Source organism: Thermobia domestica, chromosome 12 (genome assembly GCF_964235325.1).
Source record: "Thermobia domestica chromosome 12, izTheDome1.hap1.1, whole genome shotgun sequence".
Taxonomy (NCBI): domain Eukaryota; kingdom Metazoa; phylum Arthropoda; class Insecta; order Zygentoma; family Lepismatidae; genus Thermobia; species Thermobia domestica.
In genome coordinates, this window is record NC_137465.1 from 130,321,462 (window position 1) to 130,339,562 (window position 18,101).

Here is an 18,101-nt window from a genome sequence, read left to right on the forward strand (position 1 = left end):
GTTACTTCTGTAGTTGCGATAATTCTGAAACGTCAAAAATATAACATATTGTAACTGACAATTAGAGTGAAGGTAATTATGTTAACTTGCAAGAAAAAATTTAGCACTCAAAGCAATAAGTTAATACAGACGGTAGACAGACAGGACATACCTTTCTTTAATTATAATGCAATGTCTATTCTCGCCTGCAAAATTCAGATGACTTAAATAGGCTTCTGCACTTAAATAAAATTCATTGTTTTTATTTTGGTGGTAGCGAACTAACTTAGAGATGGGTACAAGGCTTTGATCCCGTGAATTTCTTCTAATACAACTCCAACATCAAGTTTTTCCAATCAGTGGAAGTTAGTACTATTGTAATTCCTTTTTCAAAGAATTCTTATACCCAGTTTTTTTTTTTTTTTTTTAAATTCATAAATAAAGTGAGTAGTCAGGTAAGTTCACCATAGTATCGAACTCGAGATATAACGTTCCATTTTTTGCTGATTTAATTGAAATTAGGTGCCAGGATGTGAAGGTTGATGTTGCATTTTAGTTGAACCTGATTTCATCATGTATTAATAGTAGAGGCACAAAAAATATAAATGAAAAATCGGGTATGTATGTTACTTGAAATGAAAGTAAGTTGGTGATGACAATGTAGTACCATTGAGTGTCGTGGGAAAAAACGTCTATTTCAGTCTTATTTGGTTATTATAAATTATCTAAAGTATTCTGTCTTAGAACGCAAAGTTAATTGTAACGTACTTTCACTGCATGGTTGCAGCATCGCACCCAGAAGAGTAATTCTTTCGAACATCCGACTTCCAAATTTTAACTTTTGGTTTAGTTTCTTAGCTGTTAATTACTTAAATATGCAGTACATTTAGAGATTGTATCTAGTTTTTTTCTTTCTTTCTGTAAATGCGTACCCAATATAAATATTTCTCTTAATAACGTAAAATAAAGCATATATAATTATATATAAACCTTACTGATGTTTTATTCGATTTCTTGTAGATTGCCAGAAAGGAATTAACATGGACAGAGGATAATTAAAGTATATATATATGATATATTCGGCAGCAGCACAGTTTGTATTGCTTGCAGTCAGTAAGATTGCACAACCCTTTCAGTTTAGTACCAAAACTTTTTTTTTTTTTGCATGTGCCTGTTTTACGCTTGCAAACCCCTTTACATTAAATATTCCGCTTAATATTTAGTAAGCACAGCATATCTAGTTTAGGAAAGATATATTAATTGGACAGTGCTGAACTCTTTCCCTCGAGTACTGTAATCCAAGTAGAAACTCTATATGATGCTTGCCTCTCCCTTTTTAATTTCATCGATCCAAAAAATAAAGCATATATATATATATATAGTGTGAAAAGTTACTATAGTTGAAGGGAATGGAAATCCATAGCACTGCCTATATTTCAGCATCACTCCTGTGTGTGTGTGTGTGTGTGCTTTTTGTTGAAACCAACTGAATCATTTGCATTAAGTAATTTATTTTTTTATGTGGAAACTAATATTACAGAATGAAATAACGATTGAAAAGATTCAGGGGGTAAATTAGGACGATTACCCGCCTCTAGTAACTTATTTTCTTTTTTCGATTAAGTTGGCCAATTTTACTAGAGAAAGAAATAAAATTCAAGAATGTGAGGTATTACAATTCATTGAGGATCGAAACATTTATAGCCGACCCGGTGGCTTTGTGGCTAGCGTGTGTGTATTTGGTGCACGTGACCCTGAGTTCGATTCTTGATGGGAGAGTATTAAAATATTTGAACGCATTACGGTGTTCGGATTCAACTTTAAATATAGGTCCACGTCTCATATTGCTTCAGTTCTGAGAAGACACGCTAAACTCCAACTAGACAAACAAACAGAACTTTTATAGAGAATTTTTGAGCGTACTTCAGGATCACACAATGTTCAGGTAGATATCATACATGCATTTGAGAATTTCTTGTTTTGTATTAAGATGAGACTTAAGAGATACAGTGTAGTAATCTTTGTTTAGGTATACGTGGAAATCAGTGATTTGTCCTAATCAACATCAAGAAAATTAACGTGGTCTATATTAATATATCTTATTTACATTGTTTATCGGTAGGATATCGAAATTAGAAGCTTTTAAAGCATTATTTTTAAAATTTGTGTTTATTTTCCTTTAAGACTGGAATATTTGTGTATTACCTGTATCTGTGTATAGGAAGTGTGATCTTATCCCAGTAATAAATTTCTGGGCATATAGTTCAGATAATTTTTGCAGTGAAATTCTTTTTCATAAAAGTGCTTAAATAATTTTCAGCCCTTGAAAAGCATCACAAGGTAGCAATACCGAATTATTATATTGATAATATTTGCAAAAGGCTGATTCCTTCTCTCTCCTCCCCCTCTACGTTGAATACTGGTTGTAACTTTACAAGATATCTTCTAAAATAATGTTTTCTGATTATTATGTAAATTGTCTAGTTTTCCACTTAGATATCTAATTTAAATGAAATCACGTAAAAAGAACTAGTTTTGATAATTAATCCATTATCAGTCATTTCTAACTGATCACCCTCTTTAACTAGCAGAGAGTAGCAGGAGACACAAAACTGCAAATTCTTCCGTAAATAAGGGTTTTATTAAATTTAAATTCGTTAATGAAATAAAGGTATATTGATAATATTTCTGATGTTCGTTTTACCAGTACATTGACATTTTTGTATTCGTAAAGAAAACTAATAGATCCTCTTCAAAAAGGTATTGCGAAATACTATACGTATATTGAGAGGTGTATATACGAGGTGTGACACTAAAAACGGTACTGGATTCATAAGTTCTGGTACTTAGTGAATTATTGCCGAGTGTGGTCATCTCGTCTTCAAAATAGTCGCCTTCGTCATTCTCACACTTCTGCATATGATGCTGCTAACGTTGCTAACAATACAGGAAGTAATTTTCCGTGAGTTCACATAGAGGTAAGCTATTTTCAACTTGACTTCTGCAACTGAGACAAAACGCGTTTCGTTCAGGTCAAACTTTATCCTCGGGGAAAGAAAAAAATGACATGATGCCAGATCCGGCGAGTAGGTGGGAGTTTCGCGTCAGTAATTTTTTTACGCGCCAAAAGTTACCTGATAGACAAAACCTTACGGGCCGTTACAGATTCATACGTTTTTCCACAGTGGAGTTCTCTTGTAACATTCTTGTGAAGTCTGATCAAAATCTCAATTTAGTAAGGATGATTTACTAAGGTTTCCCAGTAAGAAGTCACTGAAACATTACAATTCCTTGAATGTAAAAGAACACAGCAGCATTGCCTCAAATTTTGAGCGTGACATGTGCGTACTTGCTTGGTGAGGGCGGTGATTACAGTTTCTAATAAGACTAGTTCACTTTCGATGCATTGGAACATGTCCGCACAATTGACTGCACTGTGTTGTTGGTAGAGACTTTTTCACCTCAACATGAGCATAGATTCTTCTCATTTTAACTCTTTTGTAATAATCCGCCGAACAGATTTTCTACCCAAGTTCACTAGTTCAGCCATTGCATAGATACTCAGTTTTCAGGCACTTCTGATCATGTCGCTTACTCTACTTATGTTTGACTCAGTAACTAAAGACCGCAATCTCCTGAACGTTCATTGTTTTCAACATTTTCCCTCCTCTCCGAGAATTTTTTTATGTCACTGCAAGACTTGGGCTCTGGCAATAGAAGTGTCACTATATGCCTCTGTCAGCATGTGGAATATTTCAGTTGACGATTCTTTTAAGTTTCAAAAGAAACCTGATGTTAAACCTTTGTTTCACTTTCATAGTAGCCATTTTCCGACACAACATTGTTACATGTGTTAATGAAATGACATCTCACTCAGAACTGCCAAGGTTCAGACTTCATAAAGAGAAGGGAGGACGGAGGGGAGAGATGATACTTGTAAACAACATTAACCAATGTACTACAACGACTTCCGTTAGTGAAATATAAATTCAGAATCTTTTTGGACTGTTTTGTATTCACCTCGTATATATGCTCGCGCCGTGTGGACTTTGTGGTGGACAAACACCGTGCTCGTGAGTTTTCTCGGGGTTCTCCCGTTTCCTCCCACTTTCTTCATTCCACCATTTCACTCATCTCTCATCATCACCGTCTCCTTTAGCCTAACCGGTGTAACCGTGGGACGTAAAACAAAGATTTCATTTATATATATATATATAATTGAAACTTGGACGTTAAATGGATTGGTTAATTGGATTTAACATCCCTTTCAGCAGCGAGACTGTATGAAACATGGACTACAAGTTAATGTGGGATCCGAACCACATGAACCCTCGCAGGAGTATTCCACCAAATAATCACATAACCACATAATCAAGAGGGAATGATAACCACATTCTATAACCACATAATCAAGAGGGAACACGGTTCTGCCTAGGACGAATGAGTTGGATAGCGAGTACTAATTTTCGGTTTGGAACCTAATAATATTGCATTGAAGATGATGTTTTCTGTTGTATTTTTCTTTTGGTTACCTTATTCCTTGCAGAAGTGGTTGAAGAACTTATAATGTTTGTGCTAGTATTTATCCAAACAAGCGGTCGAAAGAATCATTGTAATAAAGAATTAAATAGTTACCAGTGTCTGAGTTTTGAAAACCCTTTTGCTCGTTATTTAAGGCTTTTCTTGAGTTTTGTTTGATTTTCATTTTTCACTGCATGTGGTATGTTTATTTTTCTTTACAGCCAACACGTGATGCGTCAGGTGCCGCAATTGCAGTGTTCACAGCTCGTTTGCACATGCCTCATCTAACATCGCACCAAACCACCCTACAGGTGAGCTTAAACCTTAGTGTCTTCAAAATGTTGCATTCTGTAAATATACCGAATTCCACCGCAAATAAGATCATACGTTATATTATTATTATTATTATTATTATTATTATTATTATTATTATTATTATTATTATTATTTTTAACCAAAAGACATTATTTTCAGGACTTTCCGTGCTACTCAACACGGAAGTGTAAATAGTTGACAGAATGCGTTACTGTAGTTTATGATGAGAAGTTTATTGGGATAATAACAATATTAATTTATTTTAAAAATGTAGCGAAAACTAACCTATAGATAAAAAACGCAACATTCTGTAAAGGTAAGTCAGAAGTCTAACAATATTTCCACAGTCCAAACACCAGGCGCCTGTATATGTTGTGATCGACCGTAGGTATGATACAGAGTTAAACTGGTCCAAGAGGTAGTGTGGTAAACGGACTATTTAACACGAAGGCCGCCACTCCATCAGTATCTTCAGTCAGTTTTTAGTGGCAGTGACGATGAGTGGTCAACAACGTGTGATATGTCAATTGTTACTGTATGAGTTCGAACTTGGGCATAACGCTGCGACAGCGACTCAAAACATTTGCCATACAAAAGGGGAAGGTGCAGTGAACCACAGCACAGCAACTCATTGGTTTGAGAAATTTCGTGCAAGTTGTAAAAATTTCGAAAACCAGCCCAGGTCTGGCCACCCATACTACACCTTCTTTAGGAAAATCCATGCGCCAGTGCAGGCGATTGTCAAAACAACTTGGGATGTCCTAGTCAACTGTAGTGCGTCACCTTCACGGACTGAGGAAAAGCATCAGAAATTACCGCATTGTATCACATAAGTTGGCCCCAACTCAGGCCCGGAGGAGAGTGATATGCGCAGATAACTGCTTCAAAATCCGCGTGGTGTGTGTTTCCTGAAGCGGATTGTTACACGCAACGGAAAGTCAGTGTTTTTCCTAAACTCAAATGTGCAAAAACAGTGGTTGATCAAAGACCAACTTCCGGAACCGGTCGTCAAACAGAGTTATACTCTGTGTGTGGTGGTACTACGAGGGGTAATTCACTTTGAGTTCGTTCCTAACGGTTGTACCATCAATCCCGATCTTTATTCCGAACAGTTAGAGTGGATGTATGCTGCACTACGGAAAAATATCCTGTATTGGTAAATCAAAACCACATTCTGTTGCAACAGGATAACGAAAAACCACACTCGGCTGGAAAATCACAACAAAAAGTTAAGGACTTGATGGCATCGAACTCATGCCACACCTATGATACAGTCCTGACCTTGTCTCTTCGGTTTACTACCTGTTTCAATCAATGGCACATTTCCAACTAGCAGGAAGTGGAAACAGCAGTGATTGACTTTTTTGCTTCTCAGGATAAGACGTGGTATCGACGTGGAATCTGGAAACTGGCAAGAAGGTGGCTGCAGACAGTTCAACACGAGAGGATGTAATGGTAACATTCTTTCATTGTACTCCAGCTCGCGCCAAGTTAACTTTGTGATGGACATACACCATGCGTGGGTTTTCTCGAGGTTCTTCCGTTTCCTCCCACTGTCTTCATTTCATCATTTCATTCATTTCTCATTACTGTTTCCTTTAGCCTAGGCGGCATAACTGCGGGACGTAAAACTGAAAGATTTCCTTTTCATTTCTTTCATTGTGCTGTATGTTCTGTGTCAGAATGTTGCAAACGTATGACTCGTCCTTGTTGTAACTTTATATAGAAAAGGTGTATAAAACAATTCCTTTCGATCCCTATAACTAACTACTGGCACATATTTTAGGAAGTAGAGCTTATGTAACTAGCAATCTGAAAAATTATGCTAGGACTTACTTTCTTGTTAGGCCTTATTTTCGGGGAAATACGGTAACTTTGAGTGATTGTCGGTTGTAATTAAGAAACAAGTGATGTAAATAAATATAATATTTCTATGAATATCTGAAGTGTAATCCGTGTACTGTGTTTGTTGAAAAGCATTGTTGTTATAGATATTGAGTTTAGAGATGTAGAATAAGATCACTGTCATCTCTTGCCACGTTCTTATAATCTTCCATGCACTGTGGTCTTCTGCTGATGTTTTAATTTTGACATAATATTTTAAACAATTTCTTTTCTTCTTTACCAATCTCCTTTGTAAATGATATGACTAACCTTACAATGCCAAGGTATTTATCTCAGTGAAATCGTTTCAAGAAACATCTCTCATTCTTGGTTGCGGCAAGTAGAAAGACCGACTAATTCACTGAACCGGCACATTTATTTGTCTATAACTTAGAGTAAATAAATTGTAAATCATGATAAATTAGCCAATTGACAACAATTTCACTCAATTGCACCGAGTTGATGAAGTACAAGTTTTGTATTTCGTTTATTTAGTCCTTTTGATGTTGTTGTTTTCGATACAATTGACTGATTAGATTGTTAGTTGGTCAACATGTCATGATTTACAGTTTATATAATGTTAGTTATGGACAAGTAAGTGTGCGAGTTCAGTGAATTAATCGATTTTCATGTACTTGAAGCGACTGAAAATGAGAGCAGCAGTGGTTCTTGAAACTTTCACTGGGTTAAAAACTTCAGCTCTTCAAGGTTAGTCATATCATTTAGTTAAGAAAAATGTTCCAGACAGTTTCTTTAAATCTCCGCTATTGCTTTCCTCTCCCAAACTGTCGGTAACACTATCTCAGGTCACTCGTTCTCCTATCTACCTTCCTCTATTTCTTTTCATACCCAGATTTGGATAACTTTCAGGGGCCGCGGTGGCTCAGTAGTAGAGCGTTCACCTCTGGTGCATGGGGTCCTTGGTTCGATTCCAGCTCGCATCAAGTGAACTTTGTGGTGGATAAAACACCGTGTGCGTGATTTTTCTCGGGTTCTTCCGTTTCCTCCCACTTCATTCCACCATTTTCATTCATTTCTCATCAATACAGTCTCGTTTAGCCTAGCCGGCATAACGGTGGTGCGTAAAAGTTGATTTCATTTTTCATTTTTTGGACCACTTTCAGGCGTTTTAAAATAATAGTCACGCGTCTAGCCTGTACAGTACAAATGTTGTATTGCACTGCAAGCAATAATTATTGCACTTTGTACGTTCTTTCGATTGTATAATTATCTTCATTTTTACGTACGCGTCTTTTTTGCGTCAGTAACGTACACGGAATATATTGTGTGTGCTCATCACAGCTTTGTATATATCGACCCACAAACAGAAAGAAAGTAAATAAGGTGAGGACTAATAATTAAAAGAAAAAAACGCTAATTATAAAAGCAAGACGAATCAGTCTTCAATCACTGCATAAACATTTAGGCGAAAATATTTATATATTCTAAATTCTTATTATAAAAGCACAAATTGTTAATGATGCTAATTCCTAGTAGTTTATAATCAGCTAATAATTATTAGCTATGATGCCTCTTCCTGACGCTAAGAGATGTCGCCAACGAGCAGGAAAGACGAGCCGAAGGCTTGGGAGAACATTGGTATCAATAATATTTATTCATATTTTCATCTTTTACGTTTTTCAAGTTGTGTCTTTTTTATTACTGTATTTACTCGAATATGAACGTCACCCCCACCTTATTTTTAATATAGGGTTAAACCTTTGAGGAACGTTTATAAGCGCATAATACGTTTTTAGACAATATACATATCAAACAATAGAATTGACGTGACAGGGGAGGGAAGAGAAATGAGTTGTTTGATATAACGCTTATTTTTTTTTTGTATGAAAGTAAGAAAGAAGAATGAAAAAGTAACATTGATTTGATAAAGTAAAGTTATATTTTCAGTTGCGTAATTCTTTGAATTTATGTCATTGCCTGTAAGTTCAAGCACAGTATTTTTCAGAATGTATAGAGGTACTGTCTGTAACTATCTGAAGAGATACTTTTAACAAGTCACTGGTTTTACAACCAATCATGAGCCGTTGATTTGGTAGCTGCGTGAATGTTTTAGTGATCTTATGCTGATATATGCATCTGTATAATAACTTAATATTTTAGGGGCGCTGATATTAGATTAAATACGGTATATCTTTTGTTTGACTTGCTGTGTTTAATTTAGATTTCTGTTACCTGTGTACTCCAGTTATCATGATATTCCATGGGTTCATTCAGAAGTTTTGTTATATTTCAACTGTGAACTGGAGTAAATAATTTCTCAGAGAATAAGAAAAAGAGATGAAATAATATGTGCAGTGGTAAAATATTAAGAAATGTGAGAATACACTGAGAAAGATTAATGTATCATACGCAGTGTATTCATTATTAGAAGTACACAGACCAAAGTCTGATTCCAAAATTCGATTCGAAACTGTTGAGTTCCTCTATGACACTATTCAATACATTACATTATATGGAAATAGTTGAATCTAGTTTAGCAGTCATCATTAAATAATTTACTCTTTCCTGTTTCAGGGTGTTGTGTATCAATTGGACGTTGCTCTGGAGAGTGTAGATACTCAGAAGAGTGGTCTAGTGTTTATCTATGACATGACAGACTCAAAGTATTCAAACTTTGATTATGACTTAAGCCAAAAGATTCTTACGTTATTAAAGGTAAGTAAAGTTTTTATTTTATTTTATTTTTATCTATGATTGTACAGAAATTTCCTGTCTGCTGGGTACTTCTGCAAACAAGCGTGCAGATAATTTATTTTCAGCAGGACGAAAGTTTATTTTAGATCACGTTTTAATCGATATTCAGGTGCTCGCTTAATTGTTAGTCACGGATGATAACTGCCGTGCGATGTGAAATTCATACATCCACTAGCCGCTAGTATGTACACAATGAATCTGGAGAAATACAGACTTCCCCACAGTTATCGCTGTAGGTGGCGGCTTTTGCTGGGTCTTTGATTGATCTTAGGGGCCGCTGTGGCTCAGTGGTAGAGCGTTCACCTCTGGTGCTTGGGGTCCCGGGTTCGATCCCAGCCCTCGCCAAGTGAACTTTGTGGTGGACAAACACCGTGTGCGTGGGTTTTCTCGGGGTTCTCCCGTTTCCTCCCACTGTCTTCATTCCACCATTTCATTCATTAATCATCATCACTTGTCTCCTTTAGCCTAACCGGCATAAGCGTGGGACGTAAAACTGAAAGATTTCATTTCATTTTTTGATTGATCTTATACCGAATGTCATCTTGACGTACGGGTAAAGAACGCTGTGCCGAATTAAGAATTAACTTTGCGCTACACCTTGCTACAGCTCCTGCTTATCGGTGCTTGGTATGCATGGGAATCAGATAGTCAACATACTGAACCCATATAGCTTTTATTGGAGTGGGATATTTCACTATGGACTCGATTGGCGATTTTTCTACGAAGGGGGAGTGAAATGAAATCTTTCAGTTTGACATCCTATGATCATGTCCGTTAGGCTAAGGGAGACAGATGATTTATTCCGTTCCAAGTGGATGACGGTGGAAGAATCAGTGAAATGAAAATGTGGGAGGGAATGTGAGTACCCCGAGAAAATTTACGGACACAATGTTGTCCACCACAAACTTACTTCGCTGGAGATCGAACCTGAGTCTCCACGCACCAGAGACAAGCACTCTACCATTGCGGCATTGTGCTCCCATTACGAAGGTGTGAGCTGAATAGGCGCTGGATAAGATCTTCCAATTCCAGCAACAGAATTACAAGTTGAATCTAGAAGTATATAAAGTTGAATCGAACAAATTTTTGACTATTGAGGATTATTTTATGATACCGAGAAATTCTGATGCACCAAACACGAATATAGGGGGTATGATTGGCGACTTTGCTCAATGTACGATTTAAAATCAGTTGAAGGTGTAGCATGCATTAATTTACTGATTTATTTGTGTTGTGGGAGTGAAGAAGAAGAATTTTTAGTGAAGATAATGAATGAAATAGATGGAAGGTAAGTTTATATGTTAATATCAGCAGATAGAGCTCTATGATTTGTAGTTATTAATATTGAGGTAGCTATATTTGAAAGATACTCCGAGTGCCCAGTTCGGGAAAGAAGAATAAACTTTCCGAACCAATTTAATGAAAATAAAATATCTCGAAAAGAGGTAAAGAATATTTAATGCAAATGTAACGAGATTGTTATCACACAAAGCTACGAAACGAAAGATGTTATTTAGTGAGGCTATCACGTGCGACTGGTGTGACAGTTGATGTCACTTCCGCTGTGTGTAAATTGGAGATTAACAGTGCCTGAAATATATGTATATATATAAACGAGTCCGACCATGAGAAAGTGATTATCAGAAGACCGCAGATGATCTTCGAGTCCAAGACGATGGCCTTATGAAAGGTGTAGCCGAAGAGAAGGACCAGAGTCCTGATGGAAATAACACAAAGGACATAGAAGGAAAAGAAGAAATCGATAAAGATGGAGAGAATAAAAAAGAAAACAAAAGCAGTGAGAGGAAGAAGAACGAGAGTACCACAACTAACATGGTAAAGAAGATAACACAAGAGTTAGCACTGGTCAGGATAAACGTCAATAAACATGACAATTTTCTGCAAAGGTGTTCGAAACGGTTAGAGAAATGACAGATAACATCCTATTGCAAGGACGAAATCCTACGCGACCTGAATTCAGTTTTATCTTCAATAGAGAGAGAGTGAGGATGAGATACGAAAGAAGGAGAAAAGATTGAGAACATTTCAGTCATTTATTGAGAATCGTGACTCCGAGATCGAATCACCAGAATAAACTCTGAGAATGACAGTAAAAGTTGTATTTAAACCGTAGAGGATGTGACGGAAAAATGCTTGCAAACGCATCTATACGAGATGAAGAAAGAAAGAATTGGATGGTGCAGAAAGAAAACGACTTCATGACACCTCACGGAAGTTGCGTAACTGAAATACTTCCATGGGGAAGTAAAACATGGCCAAGGGACCAAGGAAAGGTAACCGTAGAATATATGGAAGAAAATACATTTTTGTCATCGGAACAGGTTTGATACGAAGCGTTGGAAATGTAAATTTATCTCAATTCAAAGTAAAGTAATTGCTCGATTAATGCATCAACAAGTAAAGGAAGGTGAAACGAATAGGGAAACTGGTACGTCGGAAAAGGTGGAATAGAGATACAAGAAGGTCACAACGTGAGTTATTGGAGAATTCACCCATCTGCGAGAAGTTGATAATGATATCGAATTGGTCGACATACCGCCCCCGAAAGAGAGTAATGTATTGATGAAATGAAGGGGTCACAGCCAGATATGAAAATAGGAAAGTAGTAGTTGAGAGCGATATTGTGAAAAGAAAGAAGCAAGTTTTTATGCGAAATGGAGAAAGTAAACTTAGTTTGGAAGAGAAGGAAAGCTCGCAAGAAAGTGTGTGTATAATGGAGAAGTCCAGTAATAAGAATATAAAAGATAAACTGATTGATCCTAAAGGGATAAGAAGGATCTAGAGGTATCACATCAATTGCATCATTGTATCTCGGACGGAAGTCTGGAGGAAAGGAAGCTGTCTCGGATACGAGAGATATTTCCATGGAGTCTCTTGGAACATTGTTCGGGCTCTGTTAAATTCTGTATTTATGTTATCTGTTACGGTGTTTGTTCGATGGCAGCTAATGGAAAAGTTCTGGGAAATGTTCTTTTAATTGAATTTAAATTAACGTTAATGCAAGACTTGCTGTTGGAAAGAAAAATCATTCATTGAAAAGAACTCAGCGACAACTAGAATTGTTAATTATAGGACTCTTCGTCGCCATGAAGATGTTCAGAAACAATGCTAATGTCAAAATTCTGAACTCCCTCAAACTACATTTCTACGATGGTGTACATGAAGGCAGAGAGGTCGGCAGATGGTTAAGATTATTAAGCAACTAGTCTTGTCCTGATGAAGCTACGCAAAATGATGAAGGATCTTACGCTTATGTCTTGGATTAAAGAAAGTAAAAACTTATACGGACGACTAATGAACCTTATGTAGATGATTAATAAAATTAAAATACCTGAAGACAAATTTTTTATTCCTTGACGGGTAAAACTGTAATGCTTCGTCAGCTCTCGCCATCGAATTGCAGACTTCGTTGTTTGTTACTTCATTATTATTTGTAATTTTATCATTTGTTTCAGTTCAAGTATTACTTTTATGTTGTAATTATTTAATACATACATATCCGTTATCTGCACTAAATAATTCGACAACATAAGTGACTGACGATGTGAATATTGATCGTGCCATATAAGAGAAAGAAATCATTGTAAGAAATAAATTGAAGAAAAAAATATAGATCATGGACACAACCTTATTGTAAAGACGACGTTTTAATAAAACAGTTAGAATTTTAGAATTTGTATTATAAATAGTTCTCAAGACTTGAACTTAAATGATAAGCGTCGAAATATCAAGTAACTTGCGTTACAGTATAAAAGTGGAAGATAAATAGCCACAGGGAGTAAATAAGAAGTAGGAACGCCGAGCAAAGTAACCCATATGATTTCTGTCTTGAGTTAAGATTTGTGTTTGATTGGTATCGATTAGTAAAATGCAGTGGCATTGAAGAAGACCTTATTGATTCAGGGAATGGATCTCTCCTCCCTCTAATCACAAGTCACTTGTAAGTTTGTATATGTAATTATAATATTCTGAAGTACTACTAGTTAAAATTAGCCGTCAGTGAAGTAATATATCATTCCTTAGTTACTAGTATGCTGGAATGTATTCTTATAGTATAAAGCGATTTCAGTAGAGATCGTAGTACAAAACAGGAGTTTAATGGAACTAACTAATGTAATACAGATATTTAAAAAAGTTGTAGTAATTCTTACTTAGGACTAATGGCATTATTAAGAAGTTGTTTAGCATTTCTACGTCTCCTGCGGAATCTAAGTTGTTGACACCTGTAAAAAGAAAAGTATTTTAGAATTGTAATAGTTTTCTGCGAAGTAAAATAGATTTCATGTCATTTTGAGTTTTGTGTCCTTTGTCGGGGCCGGTGGCAGGAGGCGATCAGAACTTTTGCGGCCACTGGTGAGGGAGTCCCACCACAGGTCACGAACATAAAAAGAGATTATTAGCGACAATATCTCTACCAAAGGTAGCCGAAATCAAACTAACAGAATAATTAATAAAGGACCACGAAAGGTCTCAAGAATATCTCTGACTTAAAGGGTTGCCTGACATTAAAAATGTAATGGAGCTGAGCAGTCTATGGGGCTCTGCAATTTATTAGTACGGTAGGGAGGAGGTCCGTCCTGTTCAAACAATGTCCGACTAACAAGGCTGTCGGCAAGGTGATTTGATAGGGAGAGAGAGAACAGGATGAGTGCCTAGGTATGACAATAATTAATTACAAAGCTTAAACACGAGTTTACGAGATTATAAGGGAGCCTTAATCCGTGAATGTCCCGCAGGTAATTGCCAGCACTTTAGGGCAGTGGCGGCTCCAAAGGGGGTCACTAGTTAACGTGAAGCCCACATAACAACGAGATTAATTAGCATACCAAAATAATAGACACTAGGACTCGTGCAAAGAAATAAATATTTGTAGCGGGACGACAACTTAATAATTAGGCACGTATTATACAACAATGAATTAAAAATAAAGCTAATGCAATGGAGGCAGGATTATTAACACACTTAATGGACCTCAAATACATAAACTTCACAAGACAAGGTCAGGCTTGGCTATACTAAAATAATTCAGCCTAATAACAATTTAATCGATAAAACAATAAAGTGGAAGAGATAGTTATCGCTAACAACCTTAGTTGTAGAATCACTTTACACAAACACTGAAATCGGATATAGGGTGCAAAGAAGTAGACGTGATTCTGAGTCGATGCGAGGAATCAAGATGCACAATTAAGATCACTAAAACAACTTAAATCACTCACCTCGCAATTGAACACCTACACAGATGAAAGAGTTCCAAGTGGCCTCTGGAGATATCGTCGAGTCCTGTATAAGTCCAGTTGAGCTTAGCGTGGTAACAAGATGTTCGTTGCGACCAAGAATTCCCAGAAGATGTCTGTATTGGTTCGAGCGGTAAAACCAACAGGATGCTTCCACTGCCTACGGAGGATGAATTCCTTTCTCCAATCGGAATTCTCACGGCGAATGCAGGAATGGTACTGAAGTCGCAGAACACACACAGAAGGGTGATGGTTCACTCAACAGGCGTGACTGGTGTAGTGGTTCACGTAGGAACCAGAGAATGAAAGAGATGTGATAATAATGACTTCGACGAACGGCTTCTTCGGAGGAACTTTCTGAGAGAATATGAGTAGGTGAGGTCGTACTTTGAAAACTTTAGATAGGCGTTTTAAATGACTGTAACGCCGAGTTAGAAGTAGTATGAGTTTTATTGTAAGTTGCTTTTGTACAGCGCAGAAGAGTTGTTAAGCAATAAGTTGTTATACATCAGAGATAATTTTAGATGACGCACAAGTCTAGTGGCGTATGCGTGAAACTTGAGAGGGGTCAGAATATGACCAATGATAAAAGAGAAACAAGGGCAGTTCAATGAAGAGATTGAATTACGACTGCCTGCAAGTAGTAGTAGTAAACTTACTAGAAACAACGTTCAGCACAGTAACAAAGTTCTTGCTGTATTGCACACACGAAATGAAAACAGAGATGGTCCTTGGTAGGAGAACGGAGATGACGGAGTTCTCCACTAACACAGTGTAATAACACACTCTGGTAATGCACTAAGTTCTTCTCTCTATGACTCTAACAAAGTCAGAGAAGAAACGCAAGTCCGGCGGGCGAAGGACAGAAGCCTGAGCCCGAAGAGTGGGCCGGAGCCCCCGGCGACGAGCACGAAGCTCGTGCCTCGTAGACACACAATGATTTCCCCCTGAGAACAGCTTGTACAGCTATTTTGTATTCAGGGAGTTTATTCACACGTTACGTACGTGGGAGTATAGTAGGGTGGTATCTTCCCAAAAAGGGCGGATACTCGTGTGCAATGAAATTAGTCTTTACGTTTAGATTGGGTATTGATAATCTAAACGACTATTTAGGGTGTTAACTAGAATAGTCACGCATGCGCGTTATTACAAACAGTATAAGGCTTTAGCGTCATCTGGTACATAATATCCAAATTAAAAGTCAAAGGTTAATTTGATATTACAAAGAAAATCAAGCTTTATCCAGATTTTACAGGTTTCTTAATCGTTTCACAATGATACCAAAAATACAAGTGTTCCCAAGACACTTATTTTATACGGTGTCAAAATAGACATATTTAGTATTTTCGAAGTGTCAACTTCGGCGCCAAAATGTTAATTATACGTCTACCATGTTTTTGAGAACATCTGGGCTTAAACAGAGGACAATGAGAGTATTCAGAAAATAACATCAGACTCTCAGATAAGACACAAGGGTTAGATATTCCCTTGCACGTGCAGCGAATCGAAGGTTATAGGTTACCAATTCAGATCTGTTTCTCAAGATGCAAAGAGGGGAGAAAAAGATATGAGTTTCCTCTTACGAGACAATAGCTAACTTTAAGTATTCGTCTGGCTTAGTTATTCCACAGAAAGAACAAAATATAAAGAGAGAAATTTAACATTGACTAATACCTGCAATAATTACATGGCAATAAAGCAATTAAAAGGTTTTTAAATAGTAATTATGAATTTAATAACAGTAAGAAAAGAAAAAAATTAGGTCGGCCCGAAGGCGCCTCAGGTCGGCCGCTACACCTTTTCAGCAGCGAGGCTATAATGAGACATGGACCAATAGGTTAACGTGGCATCCGAACCAGATAAGCTCCCGCTGGGAATTGAACCCGAATTTCCCACGCCAAAGATGCGTACGCTAATCGCTTAGCAACGAGGGAACTCCACGAAGTAAATAGAGTATATTTACGTGTATCCAGAATAGTTGAAAATATTAATAAACGAAGGAAATAATGAACGATATTAATAAGTGAAGAATCAGTAATATATATTGTTTAAAACTCGCGCTATGCTTAGCGGAGGTGATGCTACCTGAAAATGAACACGAAAATATAATATGACCTTTGACATCTAGGTCGTGTTTCAATTGTAGGGCCCGGTAAGGAAAGATAAGGCGATGTAGCAGTACCGCATAGCACATAACACGATAACTCTTTAACAAAGCATTTACCACTGTTTGCCGTGTGTGACCACCAGCCGGCCACTTTTTTCATTTTATCTATTTATTTTATGGTGCAAAACATTATTGCAAGCTAAATGAGAAGGGAAACAATGAAACATTTATTTTATGGTGCAAAACATTATTGCAAGATAAATGCGAAGGGGAACAATGAAATCAAGTGGTGTGAGCGTGTTAATATCGAAATTAGAACGATGCTCACACTCAATAGGTTGGTTGATTTTGAGTATAGCGTTTCGTTGAGCACCGAGGCTATATCATACGTGGACCTACAGTGTAACATGCGATCCGAACCACATGAGTTACCACTGGAAATTGAACCCGGGTCTTCCGCAGCAAAGGTGCGTACGGTATCCGTATAGGTGTAAGGGCGTTCATTGACATTGGAGGTGGATCTCCTGGTCGCTTGGCATTCGGGAAATGCGAATATCATGTATATGTATACGTAACTTGGTTATGTCTGTCAGAACATTATAACCGTATGTCCACTTTATAGTACAAATTGAACACGTTCACACATTCACATGGTACGCCATTGTACTCTATTTCTTTAGCAATGTTTTGCACCGTTAAAAAATAAGGAGCTCTTGGTGAGACATGAACACGGATCGCCTGGTTGCCAGTCACACACGCTACCCCTTCTCCGCGCCAAACAGTAGTAAGTTTTCTCTGTTAGACGTATTTTATTGTGTATTATGCGACGTTGGCACATCGTCGTATATTTACAGGGATTTCCTCCGAAACAAGGCCTCGGAGGGCAAAGATATTTTTTTTTTTTACATGTAGCATCAGCCTTCGCTGAGCACGTGGGCGCGAGTTTCAGACTAGGGATGGCCACAAAGTTCCAGTTCCGCGAGGAACCGGTTCTTGGAGATCCGGTTTTCAGAACCGGACCTTAGAAACCGGTTCCAAACCTGGATCCAAAACCCCCAAAGACCCGTAAAGGAGGCACAAAGTTCACCTTCAAAATACTGCAAAGTGGATCACGCGCTTGTACCCTCCCCGCCCAGATCCGCTTGTGCCCCTCAGAAAAAAACATTTGGTCCATCAGTGGGTGTTTAGCCAAATGAGTTTGCCAGTCACCCAGTTTGTTTAGCCAAATGAGACAAGCGGCCGCCGCCTGGGCGCCTGTCTGTCGCTTCCACCATTTCATCTAGCACTGTTCACAACCTGCCAGCAGCTCGGGTTTAGCGTAG

General features: G+C 37.5%; 1 protein-coding gene across 2 annotated transcripts in view; it reads left to right on the top strand.

Annotated features, from left to right (window-relative positions):
- Ptpmeg2 (Protein tyrosine phosphatase Meg2) overlaps window positions 1-18,101 on the top strand; it is a 125,877-nt gene that overhangs the window by 19,525 nt on the left and 88,251 nt on the right. For both annotated transcript variants that reach the window (XM_081734114.1, XM_081734113.1), the window contains exons 3-4: window positions 4,722-4,811; window positions 9,235-9,375. In XM_081734114.1, coding sequence (XP_081590240.1) covers window positions 4,722-4,811; window positions 9,235-9,375 — 231 coding nt within the window. The remainder of the gene's footprint in view (window positions 1-4,721; window positions 4,812-9,234; window positions 9,376-18,101) is intronic.